The sequence below is a fragment of the Fonsecaea nubica genome (assembly GCF_001646965.1).
Source record: "Fonsecaea nubica strain CBS 269.64 chromosome Unknown Scaff23, whole genome shotgun sequence".
Taxonomy (NCBI): Eukaryota; Fungi; Ascomycota; class Eurotiomycetes; order Chaetothyriales; family Herpotrichiellaceae; genus Fonsecaea; species Fonsecaea nubica.
The window spans coordinates 201,639-226,055 of record NW_019173696.1 but is presented as its reverse complement, the minus strand read 5'-3'; the positions used below and the strand labels follow the sequence as shown (position 1 = coordinate 226,055).

At 52.3% G+C, this 24,417-nt stretch overlaps 9 protein-coding genes across 9 annotated transcripts; 3 read left to right on the top strand and 6 right to left on the bottom strand.

Annotated features, from left to right (window-relative positions):
* Positions 1-942: 942 nt before the first annotated feature.
* Positions 943-2,427, bottom strand: AYO20_04451 (serine-tRNA ligase; the record flags this gene model as incomplete). Its single annotated transcript, XM_022642747.1, has 1 exon — positions 943-2,427. One exon carries the CDS (start codon positions 2,425-2,427, stop codon positions 943-945), a length of 1,485 nt encoding a protein of 494 aa, XP_022501305.1.
* A 385-nt stretch (positions 2,428-2,812) lies between these two features.
* AYO20_04450 (hypothetical protein) lies at positions 2,813-4,825 on the bottom strand (the record flags this gene model as incomplete). The annotated part of the gene is made up of 1 exon (XM_022642746.1): positions 2,813-4,825. The coding sequence occupies one exon, from the start codon at positions 4,823-4,825 to the stop codon at positions 2,813-2,815; it is 2,013 nt and encodes a 670-aa protein (XP_022501304.1).
* Positions 4,826-6,210: 1,385 nt separating this feature from the next.
* AYO20_04449 (hypothetical protein) lies at positions 6,211-7,326 on the top strand (the record flags this gene model as incomplete). Its single annotated transcript, XM_022642745.1, has 1 exon — positions 6,211-7,326. One exon carries the CDS (start codon positions 6,211-6,213, stop codon positions 7,324-7,326), a length of 1,116 nt encoding a protein of 371 aa, XP_022501303.1.
* Positions 7,327-7,927: 601 nt separating this feature from the next.
* On the bottom strand, positions 7,928-8,989 carry AYO20_04448 (hypothetical protein; the record flags this gene model as incomplete). Its single annotated transcript, XM_022642744.1, has 1 exon — positions 7,928-8,989. The coding sequence occupies one exon, from the start codon at positions 8,987-8,989 to the stop codon at positions 7,928-7,930; it is 1,062 nt and encodes a 353-aa protein (XP_022501302.1).
* Positions 8,990-9,469: 480 nt separating this feature from the next.
* On the top strand, positions 9,470-11,273 carry AYO20_04447 (hypothetical protein; the record flags this gene model as incomplete). Its single annotated transcript, XM_022642743.1, has 5 exons — positions 9,470-9,688; positions 9,761-10,394; positions 10,450-10,664; positions 10,729-10,836; positions 10,896-11,273. The coding sequence occupies 5 exons, from the start codon at positions 9,470-9,472 to the stop codon at positions 11,271-11,273; spliced, it is 1,554 nt and encodes a 517-aa protein (XP_022501301.1).
* Positions 11,274-12,647: 1,374 nt separating this feature from the next.
* Positions 12,648-15,887, bottom strand: AYO20_04446 (hypothetical protein; the record flags this gene model as incomplete). Its single annotated transcript, XM_022642742.1, has 2 exons — positions 12,648-15,505; positions 15,581-15,887. 2 exons carry the CDS (start codon positions 15,885-15,887, stop codon positions 12,648-12,650), a joined length of 3,165 nt encoding a protein of 1,054 aa, XP_022501300.1.
* Positions 15,888-16,532: 645 nt separating this feature from the next.
* AYO20_04445 (hypothetical protein) lies at positions 16,533-18,568 on the bottom strand (the record flags this gene model as incomplete). The annotated part of the gene is made up of 6 exons (XM_022642741.1): positions 16,533-16,746; positions 16,807-16,910; positions 16,991-17,581; positions 17,652-17,829; positions 17,896-18,178; positions 18,256-18,568. 6 exons carry the CDS (start codon positions 18,566-18,568, stop codon positions 16,533-16,535), a joined length of 1,683 nt encoding a protein of 560 aa, XP_022501299.1.
* A 568-nt stretch (positions 18,569-19,136) lies between these two features.
* AYO20_04444 (hypothetical protein) lies at positions 19,137-22,067 on the top strand (the record flags this gene model as incomplete). Its single annotated transcript, XM_022642740.1, has 1 exon — positions 19,137-22,067. The coding sequence occupies one exon, from the start codon at positions 19,137-19,139 to the stop codon at positions 22,065-22,067; it is 2,931 nt and encodes a 976-aa protein (XP_022501298.1).
* A 696-nt stretch (positions 22,068-22,763) lies between these two features.
* On the bottom strand, positions 22,764-24,060 carry AYO20_04443 (hypothetical protein; the record flags this gene model as incomplete). The annotated part of the gene is made up of 4 exons (XM_022642739.1): positions 22,764-23,068; positions 23,215-23,262; positions 23,348-23,759; positions 23,827-24,060. The coding sequence occupies 4 exons, from the start codon at positions 24,058-24,060 to the stop codon at positions 22,764-22,766; spliced, it is 999 nt and encodes a 332-aa protein (XP_022501297.1).
* Positions 24,061-24,417: the final 357 nt, after the last annotated feature.

Sequence of the window (24,417 nt, the reverse complement as noted above, 5' to 3'; positions counted from 1 at the left end):
GGACTGCGTTGTATGGGACTGAAGAGAGGATATGTACAAGAATTCCTGTGTCCTAATCCTGCGTCGAGTCGTTTTCAGTAGGACAAGAATCCTTTGTCTTCTCCCAGCGTCGAGTTCATTGTCAATAGGATGCACACGTACATCCAGATAGGCAAGCCAGCTATTTTTTTTCAAGTGTCAGTGCCTGCCGCGCCGCCCGTGTGGCGAAAATCCTGATGCCCTGGATTCTCTCCGAGGGGTATATACATGTATGTGTGTGTGTGAGAGAGAGAGAGAGAGAGAGAGAGAGAGAGAGCGTCATCTCTGACCCAATTCTTTAAAAGTAAGCTACACGTAAATAGCCTCGATAGAAAGACAGAAAGAAACGAAGATGTTGCCCGGCACCGGCACAGGCGACGAGATATATGTCTTAGAGACAAGGGCAAGGGAAAGAAGTCAGGAGCGAAAGCCGGAGATATATATCATATGTACATATATAGCACATGTAGATACACAGATACACAGGAAAGTACAGCTACATCAGTTGTGAATGTGGTGTGGATCTTGATTGAACAAGTGTTGTCCTTGAAATTCTTTTATATCTATCTGTATATCTGGCGTGGGGTAGGATTTATATGAGTAGGTGTTGTTACAAAATGTCTCGAGTCGGTACGACGGCCAAGCTGTGCAACGATGCCAGCAATGAAGCCGGTGGACACCAGGGATCGTCTCGATGCGACGCTTACAATCAAAGATGCCCTACTGCCGAGGGAGAAACTTGTCCAAACGCATAGGAGATTTGTGAGTGGTTCCGGGAACCGACAATTCTCCATCCATCATATAGATGTGTCTTTCGAGTACATGGTGCCGAGCTCGTCTTCAAGTCCGCTTCGAGATCCACACAACTGGCGCGACGTGTGACCATATTCTTCCCGCATAGCCACAAGACTGCGTGGCGTAGACTCAACGAGGTCCAATCTTCTCCAGTCCGCCCATGTACCTCCTCAGAACTTGCGGGATAACCACGCAGCCCTGGTCTTCGCGCCAACCATTCTCCAAGAGCGCGGCGAGAACTCTCGGGATTGCAATGGCCGTCCCGTTGACGGTGTGTGCAAACTTCTTCCTCGACCCATCTCCCTCCAAGACCCTCGTGTCGAGTCTGCGGCTCTGGTAGTCGGTGCAGATGGACGCCGAAGTGACTTCGCCCCAGCCCTCGTCTTTCTTCTTTCTCGACGGAAACATGGCCTCGATGTCGATCTTGCGGTACGCGCTCGCACCCAGGTCTGACGTGGGCATCTCGAGGACTCGACAGGGGATGCCGAGCGAAGACAAAATCTCCGTCTGAATTTCCACCATCTCATTCAAAACGCGCCCGGAATCCTCTATCCACTCTGATTCGTCCGTCAAGCCTCCACCGCTGCTACTTGGTGGTGGGCAATCGGTCCACGCGAACATTTCGACCTTTGTGAATTCGTGCACCCGGTACAGACCCTTGGTGTCGACGCCGCGCGCACCAGCCTCGGCGCGGAAACAGCGGCTGGACCCAACGAGCTTGAGAGGTAGGCGTGCTGCAGGAATCGCCTTGCCGGCATACGTCCCTGCGAGAGGGATCTCGGCCGTTGCTGCGAGACTGCGGGTTGGTTTTCCTGCATCCTTTTCCGGCTGCGCTATCTGCCAGATCTGTTGTTCGTCGTTTTGGTCCCGGGGCTGGAATCCGCAGGCGGCGGCCATGTGGGAGTAGACCAGGGACGGCGGGGAGACAACGGACCAGCCGCGCTGCATGGCAACAGACAAGGCGTACTGGACCAGGGCATGTTCCAACAGAGCCGCCTCGTTCAGCAAGAAGTAAAACCCCCAACCAGATGTCATCGACGACGACGAAAAATCAAGAAGACCAAGCTTCTCGCCGATTATCGAGTGGTCGGCCGACGGGCCATACTGCGGCGGTTTGTCCGGGTCATAGTTGACGTAGGACCGCAACCGTGGTTCACCACCGGTGGGTGTGTCCGAATACGTCAAGTTCGGCAGGGACAGTGCAATATTGCGCGTCTCGAGCTCGAGTGCGTCGTGCTCGGCTTGCAGAGCGTCGACTTCCGGCCTGACAGATTTCATCTGCGCCACGATATCCGCCTTGCTCTCTTTCGCCGCGTTGTTCAATTGTCTCTGCAGCTCCTTCAACGTGTGACGGGACCCGGCCATGCGCTGGTCCAGGTCCCTCATCTTTCTCACGTTGTCCGCCACTCGGCGCGGGATGTCCTCGTGGCTGCCATAGTTTCGCACCCGGCAGTTTCGTTCGTAGAGCTCCACGTTGTCTCGGATCTGGGTGAGAGGAGGGAATTGTCGCGGCGCGGTCGCCGGGCGGAATTCTTGGTAGAGCGGTCTCGTGGTGCAGTATGCCCTTCTGCATCGGAGCAGGAACGCCTTCGCCTCGAGTGCTTTCCTCGACATGAAAGCTGCTACGAAGGTTGGCGGTACAGCAAGGTCTTTGTACTGCGCCAATCCGACAACGCGGTTGGACGCGCTTCGAGAAAAATAAAAGTTGCCAATTGAAATCGGCAGAATGTGGAGTGACCATCCCTGGTTTACTAATCGGGAATAGTCAGGATATTATGTAAGCCGATACAGGGACCGCCTTGCGATGTCCAACGGCCAACACTCCACCTTGTAAGCTCACAACGTCCATTAACACTATCACCGCCTTGGTAGACGCTCTCATCTTTCTCGCTTGCTTTCAGAATGACAACAGCCGTGAGTAAATCATCTTAAACATAAAAAGCTCGTCCGAGACCCAGACTTCGTAAGACGACCACGCCATCCGCGCCTGGCTCGATCATCACATCACCAGTTTGTGCCCAGCCTCCAGGAGATCAGCATATATCCTCAGAGACTCTCCAATCAAATTGACCATCTGCCACACGCTGCTCGACTGATACAGTTTCGCCCACAGCCTGACAACCATGCCACTCAACCGAGCCTTTTGCGCGAGAATGTGATCGCAGCTCACCTTGTATTCCGTCTCAGCCACCAGCTGGACGACGAATTCGAGCACCCTCTGTTCCGCGGGCGTCAGTGCAGGGTTCGGATCGAGCACCGTCACCGCTTCAAGCCACTTTGCAAGCAGGACTGCGCACTCCAACGAGCAGAGGGCGTGTTGATTCGACCAGAGGATGAGTTGTGTCTGGGCGACGTAGTTGATCCCTAGCTTCACGGGAATGCTGAGGGCGTGTGCGCAATGAAGTGCCGCCCGGGTCATTTTGTCGCTTCGTTGGACTCCCGGGCTTTGGTGCAGTGAGTTGGCAATCATGGATGGGTCCCAGCTGCTCAGTGATCTAACAGGGCCCAAATCCATATTGAGCCGAATATACGCCAGCCGAAGGAGTGCTGTCGATGTAAAAGTCACGGGCCCGTGAGGACTCAAGGGATCCATGGACGATTCTTGATCGCGCTCCCAATACCTGGCCCATCGCTTCAGGGCTCGTTCAAAGACATTCATTTCTTCATCTGCGAGGCCGCTTGAATCGTCGTGCACGATGGGTAGTCGAGCGTTGCGTGCAAGCCAAATCTGCTGAATGACAGCATGGATGAGAGCACAGCCGCCAAGAGCGGAGAAACCTCGCGCAACGGCTTGGGTTGAGCCATTCCGTTCACCGAGGTCTGAAAAGAGACACGAAAACTCGGTTTGAAAGTCTTGTCGAGTTGACCTTGATCCGGCACGAGCTTCTCGCCATTCTAGCTCGTTGCTTGCCTTCCATTCTTTCTCGGAGCAGGGAAGTTCGAGCCGGAGGCCGCTTGCTAGTATCATAGGCGGTAAGTCGAACAGAATGGTATGGATATTGAAGAAGCAAAAGACCACGAGGTGGGTTCTTTTGATCGTCTCGAACCGAACCCACTCCCGCCAGTCTTCGGTTGGTTGCTCCCGGGCTCGCGTTATTTCGTCATCTTGAATAAGCGAGTGCAGCACACTGCGGATGGACAGTGCGTCGGTGACTGCGGGTTCGCGTCTGTACCAGGACGCGATGGCGATCAAAAGCAGTAAAGTCTGCACCATCTCAACCACGCAGAATCTTTCGTCTCCGCGGCAACTTGGGTCAGGGATCACTATGGGCGTATACTGCAATCTTTGGTCCAATCCCATGTTTGCTTTTCGTCTCTGGCGTCGGCGGAGGCGTTCCAAGACGATGGCTCGTGCCACACGAAACAGCTCAATACCCATCTCTGGCTCTCTCGTGTAGCGCGCTCCGAGAGCCGCAATTGCCAAGAGCAACTCGACATGGATGGCATCCATTCGCAGAGTGGCAATGTGGAAAAAGGGATAATGAGCATGGAAGTTCTTGAAGTACCCACCTATCAATCGTGACAACGCATGACGAGACGGGAGAACAAAGTCGCCATCTATACAGCCGGAAAATGTCGCCAGCTCATCGATGATATGCTGTCGACAGTCGGCCGAGATAAATAAATCTCGACTATTGAGCCTCGTGGGCCCTTGTGGGTGGGGACCATTGGGCGGAGGCTTTTCCTCGGGAGCCAGAGATGGAAGCCGAGAGCCAAACCGAGAGATGGACGAGTCATTTGCACGGATATTGGAGAGTGACGTGGATGTGGCATGGATGGTTGTCGTTACTGTTGATTCATCACGCGAGATGTTGCCGTCTCTAGGATCGTTGGTATTTTCGAAAACACCCGCCAAGGGTAAGTCTAGGTTGGAAAAGAAGACAGGCAGCGGCTGGTAGCTCGGAGAGAATGGGTGAGTGAAGTTGGGCACACTGTCCATGAAGGTAGCAAAGTCCTGTGTATAGGCTGGCTCGAGCGCGTCGAAGCCGCCGTCCTGCAAGCCCAGATTCATCGTGTAATCCGAGACCGGTCCGGAAAAGGACTCTTTGGACTGGCTTGGACTCTCAACATTAGGATGGGTGAAGAAGCGCGCCGACAGGTGAACCTGATTGATATGTTCCTGTTCACCACTGGGATTGCTTGCTATGGAATGAGTCGTCGGTGGGACTGCACGGTGTTGGGAAGAAAGAACTGGGCCAGACCCAGCTTGGTACTCGGGCCAATCCACCAGGGGCAATGGTGTCGGCAAGAGCGTTTCCGTGTTTGACGATACATTCTGCCCAGAGCGACTCGGTAGAGGGGACTCGTGCGACAAGCGTATATGGCGGGTCAGCAAATCTCTTGCTCGCAAAAGTCAGCCAGACGACAGATAAACGACGGATTAGGTTCCTGGGCTGGAGCGGCGTACTTTCGGGTGAAACTTTTCTGACAAGCGGAGCAGCGAAACGGCTTCTCCTTGGTGTCTTGTGGCCCGAGTCAGTCAATGCTTCTCAAACCGCCTTTGTTGAGTTTCCCTTACGCGATCTCTCGTGGCGTTGGAGATGCTCCAGGCGGGCAAACCCACGGCCACAGCGATGACACACGAATGCTTTCGCAGGGCGTTCAGGAGTGGCGAGATTTGTTGTCATGGTTCAGACCTTGCTCATCGCGCGTAGGAGAAATGGCACTGGCGGGCAGTGGGGAATTTGAGAATGAATTCGGGGAAGATGCTACATTCTTTAAGATGAGAGTTGGAAGATGAGGTTGAGGGTTTACAATTGTGGGGATGTGTGGAAGTCAATGAAGTTTAAACGCTAACGAAGCTGGTGGATCCCGGTAGCTGCGGCTACTCCCTAGCGTAGAGCGGGCACCAATTAAATTACTTCTTCGTGGAGACTTAAACCTCCCCCAATTCGGAGAACATGACAATCCAACGCCACGACAACTGCTTGGAAAGGGAATTGGCTGGCCAGGAATACGGTCCTGGTCCGAGGCTCGTCGTATCATCACCTCTTCTGGGCCTTTCTCTGCTCGCACGACGACAGCGGCCAGGTTTCGATAAGCAGCCAAACTTATCAGTCCCACAAGTCCACGCTCCCTCCATCAGCACCAACCACCTCAGACACTTCCCCAAATTATTCCAGATCTATCCGGCGTTCTAGCAGCCGAGATGCTCTTATGCATCATGCCCTCCCTACAGGACTTGCGAGTCAAATGGCACCCGCATAAACTTCACCAAATTCGCACCTCTCGAGACTAAGACTACAAACAACTACAAGTGGCACGCTCCTCCATACATATTCCCAGTTTCGCCGTGTTAGGCCGTGAAGCCAAACGGTGTATACAAACTATCGAATCCCAACTCCACTGTAAGGATAAGAGTGTCTGAGGTTATCCTGTGAGACCACAATCTCGACGATGCGAGCACAAGTGTTAGAGGCCTTCAACACGCCTTACAAATTCAAAGATGTACCTGTCCCTCCCGATCCCACTGGTCAGGACATCCTGGTCAAAGTCGGAGCGGCGTCGTACTGCCACACCGACGCCGTCTTCGCGTCTGGTGCCATGTGGCAAGACCTGCCCCGGATAGGATCGCACGAGTTTGCGGGCACAATCGTCGCCATGGGCCCGGACGTCTCGCCGAAATTGAATCTCGAGGTCGGAATGCCCGTGGGCGTTCCAGGTCGAGCCTTCCATCCTTGCGGATCGTGCTACGAGTGCCTCAACAACAACGGTGATCCGGAAAGGTACGGTGTGTGGTGCACCAAGGCTGGCAACCTGGGTCTCTCGGCCAACGGCGGGTTTCAAGAATATTGCATCGCGGATTCTCGCCAGATAGCCCCCATGCCGGAAAACATGACCGCGGTCGATACCGCTCCGCTCATGTGCGCCGGTCTGACCATCTGGAATGCCCTCGAAAAGGCGGGGGTGAAAATGGAGGCCGGAGGGGGCAAAGGGCTCACGATTGCCATTTCCGGTGCTGGCGGCGGCCTTGGACATCTGGGCGTACAGTTCGCCGTCAAGCTCGGGTGCAAGGTCGTCGCCATCGAGGCGTCTGACCCGGCGTTAGCTCTCCTGCGGGATGTGGTCAAGGATCTAGGGCCGTCAGGTGCCGACGTCACCATTCTCGATGCGCGGAAACAGTCTGCCGAGGACGCTCGCGTGTCTGTCTTTGGATCTCCCGAACCCGGCCTGGAAGGCGAGAAGGGCGTCGATGGGGTCCTCATCCTCCCCGAGTCTCAGAAGGCATTCGAGTACGGGATGAAGCTGGTAAAAAACCATGGCGTCTGCGTGACTGTCAGTTTCCCCAAGGAGGGCTTTCACATGCAACCGCGGGATCTCGTCTTCCGCCACATCTCCATGGTCGGCGTCTTGGTCGGGCGGAATCGGCAGCTCAGAGCCATGCTAAACTTCGCAGCGAAGGAAGGAGTGAGGGCGCGAGTGACCACCTACAAGCTGGAGCAGCTAAACGAACTGGTAGACGACTACCATAAAGGTGCAAGTGGAAAGCTGGTCGTGGATATGTCAAAGTGAACGACAGTCAACCTCAACCTCTCATGCCTTCGCAGCCTATTCTACGGCTTGGTCGTCTGGAATGTACATCAGGCGACTACCTCTTCACAGCGCATGGATAGATACAGGCGCATATATTGCACACCAGCTTAATTGGAAAGTGCCTAGATTCGCGTGCCACTAGTATCTCTTGCATCAATGGCTGGCAACGCCGTTGGGACAAATGCCACCTCGCTAATCGAGACAGGTATGAGTCCAGGGCTCGTAACACTAACCTCTCAATCACGCGTCGATGCCTCTTTGACAACTCGCATCAATGAAGGCCACCATGGTCTCAAGCCCACCGTGGAGATCCAGACACCCAGTCCCGATGTAACTATTCTGAACAGGACCGGACTCCATTCCAGACATCACGGAAGATGGCACTTCCTTGCCCAGACTGTGCTCCAATTTGGGGCACATGGGGTCTCATTCCGGATTGGGAGATGAGAAAGTGATCTGAGGTTAATATCTCGAGCTGGTGGGACAAGGACAGCCTATAGGGCGTTCGTTCACGGCAAGTCATCCAGCTCCGAATGCTCCTGTTATCGACCCAGACGTAGCACGGCCCTGGAGGCCTACTTCAGTTGAGCTTTGTCGGGATGTCCTTTCCCTCGAGCCACAACTCCAGATTTGATGCTGTATCCTCGTACCATCGGTTCATGACTCCCTCCTCGACGTAGCCCATGTGTGGGCTGAGTAGGACTTGGCTTCTGCCGTCCTTGCCCCAAGCAGTCGTACGCCACGGGCTGTCGAGCGGCAACGGTTCCACATGATAGACGTCCAAAGCTGCACCCTTGATCCTGCCGTGGTTCAAAGCATCGAATAAAGCCTTCTCGTTGATGAGGGCGCCTCTCGAGGTGTTGACGAGGAGAGCAGAGGGTTTCAATAACGCGAGCTCTCTCTCCCCTAGAAGATCTCGGCTTCGGTCAGACAGAACGTAGTGAATGCTCAACACGTCCGCTTCCCTGAGGAGCTCTTCCTTGCTACTCGCCACCTGGAACGTCCCTGGTGCAAGACCAAATGACTTGGCCTTTTGCTCAGCAACCTCCTGCGTGAGACTACTGGACCATGCTAGAATCTTCATTCCAAACGCCCACGCACCACCCGAGGCAACCCTCGCACCCAGGTTGCCAAATCCTAACAGACCTAGCGTTTTGCCCTTCAGCCCTGTAGCTGGAGAAATCTCCCAGAGACCAGACTTGACGGCGGCGTCGTCACGGGCAATGTTCCGAGCGATACCCAGGATGAGTGCCCAGCAGTGTTGCAAAGTAGAATCAATCGAGGTAGGGAAGCTCACGTCCCCAGACTTTCCAATTCCCTTTGCTCCAGCGACGATGATGTTTTGTTCCGCACAGGCAGCCATGTCGATTGCCGAGTTCTTCATTCCGGTCGTCAGAAGCAATCTGAGGTTCGGAAGAGCCCGAATCACGTCTCCCGGCAAGGCTGTTCGCTCCCGCATCGTCGAAATAACGGTGAACGGTCGAAGACGCCCGATGAGAACATCCTTCTCCGCCTTTCCGCTCGGATTGATAGTGTCAGAGAAAGTGGTGACTTCGACTCTGTGCTGTAGATGAGCGAATTTGGCTGCAGCAATGCCCTGGTAGTCATCCAGTATTGCTAAACGTATCTTTGAGGTGGCCATTTTGATGCTATGTTGTCTCAATATGCCTGTCCGGGAGTTGGATAGAGCGAAGTGCTGAATCCCGAGCTCCAAAGCCAGATGCCAACCAATTGGTCTCGCGGACCTGGAGACTTTGGACAGATATCGATGTTGATGAGGCTCTCCACGGCTATCGTAGGAATATGCTTCTCCAAATCGGAGGCTGATCGATACTTGTTCAATGTAGACCTGAAGTGAACAAGGTAAGGCCTTCTGTAGAACGCAACCCAAATTGGAAGAATGCATTCCCACCCCAACTTGGAGACTCGCGGATCCAGGATCGTACGGAGATAAGTCGCGTTGAAATAGCATTTGTAAGTGACACGGCAGACGCAGTAGGCGATTAAAACCCCTCGATATTTGTCCACGGACCCTCGGTTTCATCCTAGGGTGGATTTTCCCAATTGAAGCTCACAGAAGAAGAGAGAGACGCTCCAAGATTACCACCTTTGCCAATTCACCATGCATCCCGCCATCGGATTCTTCTTTGTTGCCTCTATACTCGCGCTGCTCATCAGATGGGCCAATAGAACCGATATCCCAAAGATCAAGAACCTACCCGAACTTCCTGGGGTGCCAATTTTTGGGAGTCTGATCCTCTTGGGCAAGTATCATGCCAGAAACTGCGCTCGGCTGGCCAAGACGTATGGCGATGTCTTCCAGGTTCGCCTGGGCAACCGCGTGAGTGAAGGTCCCCAAGTCCCAGGTCATATGTCACTGGGGTCGATCGTATTGACTCTTCTTGTGATCCAGAGATTCATTTATGCAAACTCGTTCGAATCGGTGAAGGAACTATGGATCAAAAATCAGTCAGCACTCATCTCTCGGCCAAAGTTTTGGACATTCCACGACGTGGTTTCGCAAACCCAGGGAGTGTATACCCTGGGGACCTCGCCATGGTCTGAATCCCTAAAGAGAGCCCGTAAAGCGGCGGCCACGGCCCTGAACAGACAGGCGGTGCAGACATACCTCCCATTCATCGACCTTGAGTCCACCACCAGCATCAACGAACTGGTCCAGAACATCAAATTTGGATACGACATTGACCCCAATGGCTATTTCCAACGCTTCTCATTGAACATCAGCCTGACCCTGAACTACGGTATTCGTATCCAGGGCACTGTCAAAGACAGCACTCTCAATGAAGTCGTCGCCGTTGAGCGAGAGCTGGGAAACATTCGTGGCATTGCGCATAACTGGCAAGATTATGTCCCATTGCTCCGAATCCTACCGGGGTACAAGTCGAATGCTGTCAAGTATCGGGCTCGACGAGACGAATACATCCTTAGCTTCTTCAACCAGTTGAAAGAACGAATCGCAAACGGCACCGACCACCCTTGCATTGCTGGCAATGTCCTGAAAGATCCAGAGGCTAAATTGGCGGATAGTGAGCTATCATAGGGTGCTATCTGTCGACATTTGATTGCTGACTCAAAGCTTAGATGAACTCAAATCCATCTGTTTGACCATGGTCGCTGCCGGCCTCGACACATTGCCAGGGAATATCAACATGACGATCGCTTACCTTTCATCACCGCACGGCCAGGAGATCCAAGCACGAATGTACGACGAAATCATCAAATCCTACCCTGGAAAAGACCCATGGCATGGATGCTTATACGAAGAGACGTCTGAGTACGTTATTTCCTTTGTGAAGGTGAGTGCCGGGACCTCAAGAGTGACCTCTGCCATCAGCAACTCGAAGACTGACCATATCGAAGGAGGTGCTTCGCTTCTGGTCCACTCTGAACTTGTCATTCTATCGCCAAAGTGTCAGTGACATCACTTACAAAGGTGCTGTTATCCCTGCCGGGACGCCTTTCTTGATGGTATGAGATTTCACCTCCGGGGCCGTTACCCGACGATCGTGCTAACAATCCATTCGTAGAATATGTGGGCCGCGAATCATGATCCTGTGCACTTCAAGTCTCCGATGGAATTCATCCCGGATCGCTTCTTGGGGCAATCAGGCGCCGGAGAGGGCACACAGCACTTTGGCTATGGCGCCGGTACTCGGATGTGTGCCGGAGCACACCTGGCAAATCGAGAGCTGTACATCATCTTCACACGCCTAGTCCTGGCCTTCCGCATCCATGAGGCCACCGATCCCAAGGACAGGCCGATTCTGGACACGATTGAGTGCAACTCGGTGCCGACAAGTATGGTCACTCAGCCCAAACCCTTCAAGGTGAGATTCATCCCTCGAGACCAGAAACAGCTTGAGACGTGGATCGGTCAGAGCGTCGAGAACACCTCACACCTTTGAAAGTGCGGAGTTTCCCTCCAGTTGTAAACGAGAATTGTCGAACTTGGAGATGCTGGCTGAGAGTGATTGAAACAGCTATCAGATATTGTCTGACCACGGGGCTATGTGCAAGAAAGCATCGTCTTGACATATGCCTGATGAACTGCATGACTTGAGCGCTGACTGCCAAACCTGTTTGACGCCGGCCTGGTACGTTGAGGGATTTGGAACTACTAGATAAGTTTTCGAAATCTAATCAAAATCGAAATATCGCATTGAGATTATTTTGATCGTACTGTTTGATATTCCTTTTCCGAGACTGTGAATGACTTGGACAAGTAAAGTGTTTCACTTGAAACAGGTAACAGTTGACTTCTTTGCCAAGGGAACCTTGTATTGTCAGATATATAACAAAATAGCCGATTATAGCTCTGATTTGGCTCACGAATCGCACACAGAAAATGCGATTCTTCTACACCTGCTTATCATGGTGGCGTGGCCTAATGGTAAGGCGTTGCTTTCCGGTTACATTCTTGTATCAATCAGGAGCGTGGCAAAGACTGTGGGTTCGAGTCCCATCGCCATCGAGTTATTAATTTTTTTTGCTTTTGCTGTCAGGTAAGCGCGTGATCATTTTTCCACTCCAGTGTCCGTATGGGGACTAGTACAAGGTTCAAACGGTTTCCTTGACATGTGCCGTTGAGGGACTGTCTGATCCAGCTGTCCAGCAATTGGCGCAGGATCAGGCTCAGCGGGAACTGTCCGTTTACTGTGTCGAGCGAGGACCTGACTGCCCACGAAACACAACTCAGCGAATACCGAGACTGGGTCCAGCTGCGGAAATACACCCAAGAGATTCTATGCTCGTATGAAGAGGGCTGGGTGCCCCCAGAGCTGGACTTTGATAAAGTACGGGCATAAGCGAGGGAGCTCTTTGAGCTTTACCTCCGCAGACAAGTACCGGACACTTCGGAAGAAGATGCGAAGATGCTTTGGTTCTATCCCCCCTGTAGCCAGGACTGTTGAGGTAATGTGTCGACATAGCCGAATATACAGACTGACGGCATGTGTAAAAGTTCGATACCACGAACATAGACTAATGACTGCAACAAGTATCCCTTGTGGCACTGATAAGTTGCAGACTAGGGAAAGGAGTCTTGTGGCCGCCGAATACCATACTCATTTCAACACCGCCCAGCCTCATCACCATCCGGTGTCCAGCTACCTAGCACTGTGAGACAATACCTTGACAAATACCCGCCTGAATCCAGCCAAATATCAGTACTTTAAGACTGATAACTACTAGGTTCCTCGTCTCTCCAAATTTACAGCCGCATCTCTTCCTTTGCCCATCCGATCCTGGTCACACAGACCTGAGAGCTGCGTAGTAGCGACTTAGCGTCGACCATAACCACCTCGGCCATATCCGCCGCCGCCACCATAGTTTCCACTTCGGTTGTCCCTCGCTGGCGGTCCACGATTTTGGCCTTGATAATAACCATCACTGAAAGACCTTCCACCATTCTGTTGATATTGTCCGTTACCGCCGTGGTACTGGTTGGAGCCTTGTCCGCCATAGTGTTGGTTCTGTCCTTGTTGACCATAATAGCCTTGATCCTGACCACCATAACCCTGATTGTTATGCGTGCTATATCCTCCATAACCATTTGCCGGTGGCGGATTTCGGTTGTAACCTCCTGGACCACCGTAGCCCGGTGGGGGAGGGGGAGGCAAGCCCGGAGGCCATTGACTCGGTGGTGGTATACCAGGAGGCCCTGCGTCAATGGGGGGTCGGTCGGCAGCGTAGTTGATGCGTCCTCCCCGGTTCTGCGTATCAAAACGGTCACGTCGAGTATTGTCATATAGTGGCGCACCACCAAAGTCTCTTCCCGATACCCTCGCCTTTGATCGCACCATAGCTAGGTCGCCCTTATCAAGAACGGGAGGAGGCAAGACAACCCCTGGAAACAGCATGGACTTGTGAACATGGGTAGGAGGTGGCATCGTGAAAAATACATTCAGAGAGCGGTCATCATCAACGTCAGGCTCCAGCCTGATGTCGTCTTGCGGCCCAACAAGGTCCATATGAGGCAGGAAATCTTCATTCTTGATCACCTCACCAGCCAGCTGATTCTTCTGCATTGACAGCTTCACGGTGTTAGGACCGCCTTTAGCTTTCTTCGAGTAAAATTTCATCGCCAAGGTGTCGTACAAAGGATTCTGATCAGATATTATCAGAGCATCATGGCCGCGCTCGTTTCTGGCGTGCTCGTCATCCGTCAACAAGTGGTATTTTGTGGCCATGGCCGAAAGGAGTCGTTTCTCGTCAATAAACGGTAGCAACACAACTGCTTTCCAGGATTGCTTCGCACCATTGAGATCGAGGTCGAACTCCTCTGGGTAAAAATCGACGATGTCGGATTCGGGATCGGTCATGAGCGGATGGAAAGCGGTCGGGATGGCATGATTGGAAGATGCTGGTAGCACACCCATCAACTGCTCATATGGTCTGAACGGCGTTCCTTTATCGAACTTGACTGTCTTTTTATCAATATCGACAAAGTCTGCAGCGAACGGAGCGTAGTGATAAGGATAGTACCAGGTCCAAGACGGGCATCCTTGGAAATAGTAGAGAAGCACCCAACATAGCCCTTCGACGTAGGCTTCAGCTACCTTGTGGCGGAAGCTGATGTCCTTGGGATCCACATGGAACTTCTGCTCATAGTAGCGGTCGGCATATCCCTCCTCCCACAAGCGGACTGTATCTGGTGGAGGGTTGTTGGGATCTCCGTTGTTGAAAGTCTTTTTCTCGACAGGCGTATTTCTTCCAGGAGTGCCAGCACTATCTGACTCTTCATCCATCGTGGCTGCTTTCAGCTTGTCTACTGCCGATGCAGGGGCCCCTTCACTTTCCACGTCTTCTTCCAATGCTTCGGCCTTTCGTTTGCCCAGGATTGACGAAGGGCTTCCGGCTGAGGAATTGGGGGTGCCATTGATGCCGTTAGCACCATTCTTAGTAGGTGTCTCAGCCGCCTTTCGGGCGAGCATCTGCTCTTTCAGAACCGCTGCTGCGCTTTTGTTTGACGCTAGACTTTTGTCGACGGCAGCTCTGTTCACAATAGAATTGTAGTCCAGAACCGGAAAGTTAGAAGCCTCGAACGTCTCAACAGGTCCAGTAGGTACCCGAGCATCTGCCCTGCCACCTTTGCTGTAATCAGGGGAGCTACGTCGTCTCTTTGCAGCGCGAGCCTCTCGAGCTTCGTTGGCTTGGTTGCGGCGCTGTTCGTTTCGAGCTCGCCTGTCTTCCACTTCTTTCCTGCGTTTGAAAATAGCGTCCTCTTGCTTCGCCAAACCCTGTAGAATAATTTGGGCTCGTGCAAGATCAACTCGTCCATCGCAAGTCAAGTAACCACCCATAAGGGGAATGTTGTCTCTCCAGATGGCAATAAGCTTATCGATGCCGTCTTCTCTGATTTCAAGACTAGGAAGATGAGGCAAGAAGTCATTGCCAACGAAGAAACACATAAAGACCCAATCGTCAAGGGCACGCTCAAGATCGAAACGGAACGTCTGACCAGGAACAAACATCTCTGCACCGAGATACTCACGTAGGATGGGCACATTTAGCCAGACAAATGGCTTCAGCTCTTCTGTAGTGCCCTTTTCATCGAACTGGCCTGATTTTATCTTGGCTTCCCCTCTGCAGTTCTCGGCATAATGACCTTGTTGACCGCAGATTCTGCAGGTCTTGGCTTTGGCATCTCTGAGTTCGACGTCTTCTCGAAGGACGCGAAAGTGAGGCTCATGGGTGGCGATTCCAAGCATGATCAAGTCTGCGTCAAGTCCATACATGACGTGTCTTGTGTTTGGGTCATAGGCAGGATCCGAGCGTTGGGAACGAATGAACTGCATAATCTTGTGCTCACCTTCTCCGGGCACACTGGCGTCTGAGATAATGACCTTCAGTTGAGCCCAGGCAGGATCCGTGTTCAGTTTCCACTGGACCCAATATCGAATAGATTGAGCAAGAATGAACATGAAAGGCGTGCCAGGTGTGATGACATTACTATCCCATGTTTTCTTGATTACGTCGTCCACTGTTTCTTCGTCTTCGTCATCATCTCCATCACGCTGCTGTTGGCGTAGGAGGGTTTGAAACTCTGCCTTCTTTTCGTCCGCCTCTTTCGCATCTCTTGCCGATCGGAAACGACGAGCTCGTTGCTGATTCATCTTCGCTCGAGGAGCAACCCCATCTGTTCTAACGTCAGATTCACACTGTTTCATGACCACCGGGGACGGGAGGCACATCAAGGGAGGGAGAAGCTTACCAATTGCGATCATCAACAGTCTCCGCGGTCGCACCATATTCACGACACGATCTGTGTACTTGAAGATTTCCAGCATCATCTCGCTCTCATTTGCTGGAGGAGGTTTGTTCTCAGGGTGCGAACAGGGGTGGACGATGCCGTTGAAATCAAGATAGAGGTTGTGTATTTCTTCTCCATTCGGGTTGGGCTTGGTGGTGTCCACGGGGTATTGCACGCCATCAATTTCATAAGGTTGTTCCTCGATCACGGGAGTGATAATCTTGGGATACTTTTTGGTAAGCCATCGAAAGAGAGCCGGGACACCCATCGTGACTTGACAACACTGCGGGAAAGTTCAAGAGAAAGGAAGGGATCAACTCGGAAGTTGAGTCGTTGCCTGTGGAAAATTTGGTGAGGAATCACACTCCTAATTGTCACAAGCAACACAATGGAAGAATGCTATTACTCTGCGCACAGAAGAGATCTCAAGGACTGTGTGCGATCCGAGTCACCATGAAGGAAACATACCGGACTCGAGATTGCGAAGCGTCTGTTGCAGAGAGATGAGATGGTAACGAATGCCGGAAACGAAACTGCGCCTTCAGGCCTGAACAAGTCTGCATCTGGACCCTGCGCCGTGTCCAAATCCGGTTGGCGTGGGCTTGGCAGATTTGTTCACAACGGCGGAGCACAGGATTGTAGAGCAGCCTTGACAGCACATCTACGGTGGGCCACAAATGACATATTTTCACATCTACCAGTCGCGACAGTGGGTGCAGCCTACATAGATACTGCACAGTTCTCCATTTATCTATTTACCCCGTCTTCTAACATGTGTGCTTTCATCACAAGGTGGGTCTGGAAAGGACAAAGGCCGCCTGATACCGCCTGCCAGTGTCATCTTCTTTCGTGAGCACGAGCATCTGGTCGTCAAAGATGATTCACATGAGCCCCTTCGGTACTCTTGACCCAGTTACAGTTTCCAAGGCCGAGGCGACAACACTTGAGGTAGCTTTCGTCTCATAATCTTTCCGCTTCCTGTTCTTGGAATCTCATCAACAAAGTAAATTCCTCCAGTAAGCCATTTGTGAGGAGCAAAATTCTTCCGGATAATCTCGAAGATTTCTTTCTCTGTAAGTGAATCATTCTTTCGGACAACAAACGCCCTGACATATTCCTCCCCGTTTCTATCACCGTATCAGTTAGCCCATCTTCAAACAGAAGCCGAGAATACTGTGACAGCCTACATCATGGCACCCACAACAGCGGCGTCTGTCACTTCTGGATGGTTGAGAAGTGTCAGCTCCAGCTCTGTGGGCGAAACTTGAAGACCTTTTATCTTGATAAGTTCCTGATGAGTCCATAAGTCAGAGACCGATATACCCGACTTCCCGATTTACCAGGTGAAATACTTGCCTTCAGCCGACCAACGATGTAGAACTTCCCTTGATCATCATAGTATCCGATATCACCAGTTCTCAACCATCGGTGGCCGTCCTCGTACACAATTGTTTTTGCGGTCGCCTCAGGCTTGTTCCAATATCCCTTCATGATGTTAGGCCCTGATACCCATAACTCCCCAGCTTCCTGCCCCGAGGAGGTGGACATTGGTATGTCCTCGGCAATAGGGACAATCTTCGCTGCACAGTTAGGATTCAGCCAACCAATTGAGCGCCCATCATCTTCCTCATCTGGTGGGAAACTGGTCACGGAACAGGTGCACTCTGTCATTCCCCAGCCTTGCTTGACCTGCACACCTGGCCGAAGATACATCCTTGCTAGAAGTCGCCCCAGCCCGGGATCGAGAGGCGCTGAGCCGGTCACAACCTGCTCAAGGGACTTCAAATTGTATCGTTCGGGAGCATTTTGCTTGCACAACATAGCAATGACGGTTGGAACCCCTGTCATGAACGTGATGCGATAGACGTCAAGGTACTCTAAGTACCTCGTAACGTTGAATTTTGACATTATGAAGACCTTTGCCCCCCATGCTGCTGCATTTATACCGTAATATGTTTGACCCTATCACCCACGTAAGTTTGTCTTACGGATTGGCTGTACAACACCCACACCCGACAGAGCTATCACTCACATAGGCGTGATACATGGGCAGAGGCGCTAGCCATCGTTCGCCCGACACGTCGAGTCGTTCCTTACGAGCACGTGCTTTTGCGGTGTTTCCCACCATAGACCGTTTGAAAAGAAGTTGTACTGAGTTGGCGACGAGATTATAATGAGAAATTTGGACCCCTTTTGGCAGCCCGGTGGTTCTCCAATGCTGTCAGTAAGTGATGGAGCACCTTAGTAGACTTGAGAGGTTTCTTGCCGAAACTTACCCACTGGAATAGTTGACGATTGCGGTCTTTCCATCGAGTTCCTCGACTGTGGCTAGACGCTTCCAGGACCACTGTCGAACGGCGTCTTCAGTCGTCCAGATATTCGTCCATGATTCCAAGCCATGGAGATGGTACGATGAGAGATCTTCATCTGGATCATGGAAAACTAAAATCCTGTTCCGTGATAGCCCTACTTCCGAAGCAGCTTTAAGGGCAACATCAATCCCATCCGGTCCAGTGAGCAGCAATGAAGCACCGGAATCCCGCACCTGGTAAGCCAGTTCTTCGATGCAAAGTCAGTAGACGCAACATCCTCTGTTGAACAACGCTGTTCTATAAGACGGCCAGAAAACAACGCACCAGACGCGGATGCTGAAGGTGAGGCGGCAGTAAAAGTGCATCCCGCAGCAATAGTTCCCCATATCACGATCGGGAAGAAAAGTCGATTGTTGGAGTATAGGAGTATGCGTTCATCACTTTGGAGGCCTAGTTGTTGTAACCCAAGGGCCAGTCTCTTGGAATAGATTTCACCCTGTGCCAGACTGAAACATTTGGCAGGACTATCAGCATCAAAGTATTGAGGCGACTCCCGCGAAGTTTCAGTTCCAGATCGGAAGACAAAGGTGTTGACATCGAGAAGGGGGATATCGATGTTATAAGGAGATCTGAGCATTGCCTGGCCTAATTGGGATCCGCAGCGTGCTCAATTACACAATTACACAGAACAAGACGGGGGCAATGTGGAATCGATGAGCGGCGGCCTTTCGTGCAATAGCTCTGAAACTCGTTCATACGAGGCAGAGTGCGCCGACTGCCCCATACACCTGCCAACTTACATATTGCTTTCGTCAACCCCGAATTGTCATTGTTGGAGATGTGTGGGAGCTTTAGAGAGGGGAGTCCTCCTTTATTGCCTCGGGCTACGTGGAGTGGCTTGAGTGGAAAGACAGCCTTGCCTGTAGGACGAGGCTGAGTGACGGGTGGATTACTAGTGCTGCTGCTTTTACGCCCGGAGTCTTTCTTGGCCTGCGGACAAGTTGTCACCCCAGACTCCCAGGGCACAAACGCGGTCCATGCGAACACTGGTCATTTAAGTCAACCGTCGCCAGCCTTTACAGTTCGCCCCTCTGTACCCGTTCTGACTCTGTCGAGAATGTGCGCAGAGATTCCTTAATCCATGGCTGACAGACGCGGAGTCAATATAAGACCTTCCATCCCACGACAATGACCCTGCCCTCAAGATGATGCGAATCCTCGAAGCCCAGGCGCCTGCACGACAGACTGCCACCGACACCATTCAGACACTCAGCAGCCGCCTTTCAACTGCCACGTTACTAGAAGATCGGCGGGCTGCTATACTCGGTCTGCGTAGCTTCGCAAAGTTATACCCTGCTTCGGTCGCTTCCGGCGCATTGAGAGATCTTATTGCCGGGTTGAGGCGAGATGGAGAAGATTCAGACACGATCAAGATCTTGCTAGAGACACTGTTGATGCTGTTTGAACCGGATGAGAAATCAACTGAGGCTTCGGAGGAAATCACTCTGTGGCTGGCCGACGAGTTCACGCAGAGACAAGACAACATCACCGCTCTCTTGGACTTGCTCGAGCTTAATGAGTTCTACCTACGCTTATATGTCCTCCAGATTCTATTCCATATATCCACCGCGCGGCCACAGCGCACACAAGAGGCTATTTTCTCCGCGCCTCTAGGTGTCTCTCGGATAACAAATATGTTGGATGACAGACGGGAAGCGATTCGGAATGAGGCATTGGTACTGCTGGTGGCCTTGACTCCCACATCTGGTGAAATACAGAAAGTGGTGGCATTTGAGAACGCATTTGACCGTGTATTTGCTCTGATTGACGGCGACGGTGGTCTCACACATGGCTCTACCACCGTTCAAGATTGCCTATCACTTTTGGCCAATCTTCTGAACCTCAACACATCGAACCAATCGTACTTCAGAGAGGTGGGGGGAATCCTAAAGATCAAGAAACTCTTGCTGGCCGCCGTGGACCAAGAAGATTCGGGGGATGGTAGCTCAGAATGGCTGAAACCACAGCGCGATATGAATGTCTGGGGCTTATTGGGCGTTATCCAGTTATTTCTTGCTCAGGGTGCCCAAGGGACCGTGGTCAATCAACAGGTATTTTGGACGACCGGAGTTCTAGACGTTGTTTTGCGAATTGCCTTCCATCCTGCATTCAGCATCAGTGTGCGAACAAAGTCACTGCAAACGTGTGGCGACATCATTCGAGCAAATCATAGTCTCCAGGAACGGTTCGGAGATCTTGGAGTCCAAGTCAAAGAGCCCGATAGTTCTCCTACCAACGGCCACCCATCAAATGCCACCGGTGAGAAGTCGCTCAAGCCGAACAAGCCTGCCTTTCGAACTCAGAACGTAATCGAGTCACTTCTAGAAGTGACACTAGAGCCAGCTCCTCTGGCCCTGTTCGACGTCCGACTGGCTGCATGTTCCTGCCTCGAAGCTTTCATGAATGGCCATGTCGGCATCCGGACTCACGTGCTGCGGAGGGCTATTGAGGGACACAAAGCGGGAGACGATGCCATTCCCAACATGCTTACCGTCTTGCTCCAACCTCCTGGGTCACGTAACAACTCTGACCCATACCAACAATGGATGGCCGCGGTGCTTTTGCTACACCTCCTGTACGACAATGCTGAGACCAAGGAGATGGCCCTGCAAGTGACAGAGGGTGACGCCGAAAGTGGCGAAGAGGTCGTCACCTTCCTACAAAGCATCGCAAGCAATGTTGTGGCGGGCGTACAACACGTGGAGGATGAACGTGCTTTGCTCGGCTATCTGATGTTGTTATCCATATGGCTGTTTGAGGATCCAGAATCGGTCAACGACTTCCTTGCCGAGGGCAGCAATGTGCAAGGTCTTATTGCGGCTGTCAAGCTCACCAAAAGTTCGATGCCTCTCGTTGCTGGTCTCTGCGCATTCGTGCTAGGAGTAATCTATGAATTCTCAACAAAGGACTCTCCTATTCCACGGAGCACGCTTCATGGGCTTCTAACCGCAAATTTGGGCAGGGAGGCTTATGTGGATCGCTTGACAAAGCTGCGGGAAAATATCTTTGTGCGAGACTTTGAAGTTCTACCGCAGACCGGCAACGGTGGCCTGCCTGAAGTGTTCTTCGACAAGACTTTCATCGACTTTCTGAAGGACAATTATAGCCGTTTCCTACGAGCCATTGACCGGGATCCGAACTTTGAGGTTTCTATTGTGAGCAACGGCGTTCAGAAGGGCATCTCCCGAGACCTCGTCGACGGTCTCAGAGCTCAAGTCGAGGAACAGAAACAAGCATTGGAGGCTGCCAATGGTGAATTGCTGCAGCTCAGGCGGAGATTGGAACAAGAGGAGCTCGATCACCGCCGGACGCGAGAATCTACGACGGTTGAGCTCACCAGGATCAAACAAATCAATCAGAGCCTGCACCAAAACCACGAGGACGAAATCAACAAAATACAAAACGACTTCGCTCAAGAGAAGGGCACTCTGTTGAAGCATCACGAAGAGGAACTCAACCGAAGACGCAATGAACATCTCACCGCCATTGAAACGTCGCGAAAGCAGCACGAGTTGGAAGTCCAACGGTTCGAACAGCGGTTGAAGATGATTGAACAAGAAGCGACGCGAGAGCAGGTGGCTCTTAATGAGCGTCACACACGAGAACTCAAGGAGGTAGAAGCTCAAGCACAAAAGGCGCGAGAGAGAGAAGCGGCCGAGATTGCGGACCTCAAGCGCAGGATTTCGGAATTGGAATCCCAGCTGCAGAAGGCCGACGCCAACCATATCCAGGACCTTGAGACCGCGCACGAGGAGTATAAGAGCAAAACCGAGAGTTTGGAAGCGCGTCTCAAGCGAGCGGAGAGTCGTGCTCAAGACGCCGAGAGCCGTTCTAAGCACCTCGTCGAAGACCTCGAGAAAGAGAAGGCTGCTCGAAAAGACGTCCAGACTGAACTCGACGACCTTTTGGTCGTCTTTGGCGATCTCGAAGCCAAGAGATCTGCTGACAAGAAGAAGCTGAAGGAATTGGGCCAGGAAGTATCCGAAGATGAAGATGAAGACGAAGAAGAGGAGGATGACAATGCCGAAGACGATGGCGACGAGGATGCAGGAGCTAGCGATGACGCCGTGGACTGATAAACCCTGTGCGTCACCTAGATGCTACCCCGGCCCAGTTTACCACGTCGTATATGCTTTGGGCGAGGCGCGCAGCTTACCCGGGGGCCATGTAATTGGAAACAAAAGGTCGACACAGTATAGAACGATACCCTGTACAGTAGGTAATTAATGTTCCTTTTCACCAGAAGAATACCCCGCAGCTCTACAGATTCATGGGCCCCGAGTAGTCTATACCCAGCAACTGTTGTACCACATTTCTCGTGGACAGCGACTTGACGCATGGGGCTCCAGCCAGCGAGCAGCGTTTTTGTTGGCGTTGGCTCGTGGGAGCTCGCAATGTCCCACCAGTATATGTCGCTTTCGACTCCACTGGAAGAATCCTCCGGGGGGGATGCAGATTCTGGGAATTCTGTCCTCTGACTCTTCAATACCATATCACGATATCACTATAGTATCCGACAGGTTCACATTAGACAGGTTCCTGATGAGATCAAGGACTCGAGAACGCAGGTTATATCGCAGACGGAAGCGTAGAAAGAGAAAGAGAAAGGGATAAAACGAGAAAGAAACGATGACTGCCACAATCATCACGTCTATCAAGTGATGTGATAGCAGCCTGAGAATCACTGTTGGAGAAGAACAGGAAGAAACCCCGTCGAGAGCGAGATTGTGAGACTGTAATCTTTAATTCTCGACACCGTTGCTCCTAAAGATCTACAGTTTTCGCACATCACTCCCGCCGTCCTCAGCGAAGAGCTTCCACACGCTCCTCGCCTCCATGCCCTTGCACTTGTCGTTCTTCCTCGCCTCGACAAAGACCTTCTGCACCGGCTCGGCGAGGACTGTGCTGGCACCGACAGAGTCCATGAGGGCCACGGCGTCGTCGATGACGCCACCGGCCAGCTCGGTTGTGAAGCCGCCTTTGAAATCTCGCGCTGACGAAGCCGCGGGGTTGACTCCCTTGACCGGGTTGTGGTGCAGGGAGTTCCAGTTCATGCCGGACGAAGCGTTGATGACGTCTTGAACGAAAGGGAGAAAGGGACCGGGATTAGTATGTATTTTCCTCTTTCTCGGCGAGAAGAACAAGCAAAAGAAGGGGAAAGCCCGGGGGTAGTAGCATGGCATGGGAGGGTGTGTACGTGTCGTGGACCATGTGGAAACTCACTTGATAGAATTTTCGGGTCAAGGCCGTACAGCGTACCGGCATTCATCACTGAAATGCAGTACAAGGTCAGCTGTTGACCTCAGGGAGCAAAGCGAGTGGCCACGCGGTGGTCAAGGATCTATAGCAACTTTACCTTCACAAAGCCCCAGATACCCAACATAGCCCAAATAGTTATTCAACTGCTTCGTCGCGAGGCCGGCACCTAATCCTCCACACTGGTAGATATTGTCCTCCTTACCCATCATGGCCAGAATTGGCTTGACGACGTCGAAAATCCGCTCGTTAGGTGTTCCAACCATGAAGGTCAAGGTGCCTGCGTTGGACCCCTGAGGTCCTCCGGACACGGGAGCGTCGACAAAGATGGCCAGTCCTGTGGCAGCCACCTTCTTTGCGAGAGCTGTTGATGTTGCGACATCGATGCTGGAGCATTCCAGGAACAGTCGTGTGGACGACGAAGACGACAGTCCCGCCAGGAAGCCTGTCTCGGGGTTTGTAAAGGCATCCTGGACGTGCGGTGCTCGTGGCAGCATAGTGATTATAATGTCCTAGACGATGATTGCTTCCCTTGAGTCAAACTCATTCTGTATTTCCATGGCGTTGGAACTCACTTACAGCCTTCTCGGCCACCTCGCGCGGCGACTGTGCTACTTCCACAGGAGCCTTACATTCCTGGAGAAACTGCTCCCTTCGTGTCTCGTTGATCTCACACAGCACAAACCTGGCTGTCTCGGGGATTTTGGTGCGGAGGTTCATTGCCATTCCATATCCCATCACACCGATCCCGACGAAGCCATATACAGGGTCCGTCGGGAGCTTGTAGGATTCATGAGCTGCGCTGTCCTCCATATTGTTCCTCTTCACTATCGATGCACACGGAATGTATCTCTTTCTCTCTGATCCGACTTCTACATAATGGAAGTATGGAATTCGGTTTGGAGACAAATTCCCCGCATAGCCTCATTTGGACCGCCGTCACTGTGGACCGCGAAGACACTTTGCTCTTGACCTGCTGATATTTCTGCTGGCTTTTCTCCAACGGCTCTCCAAGCGCGACTGGGGCCGATCTCCTTGTGGATGTCTCAGAAAGTGGAATTCGCGTGGTTGGAGGCCAGGGTATAGCCGCTTTGGATATTCTCAGCACAGAACCTTGGGACGGCGACGCATATGAAGGTTCTGAGGAGGGTGTAGTGGACTCTGCCATTG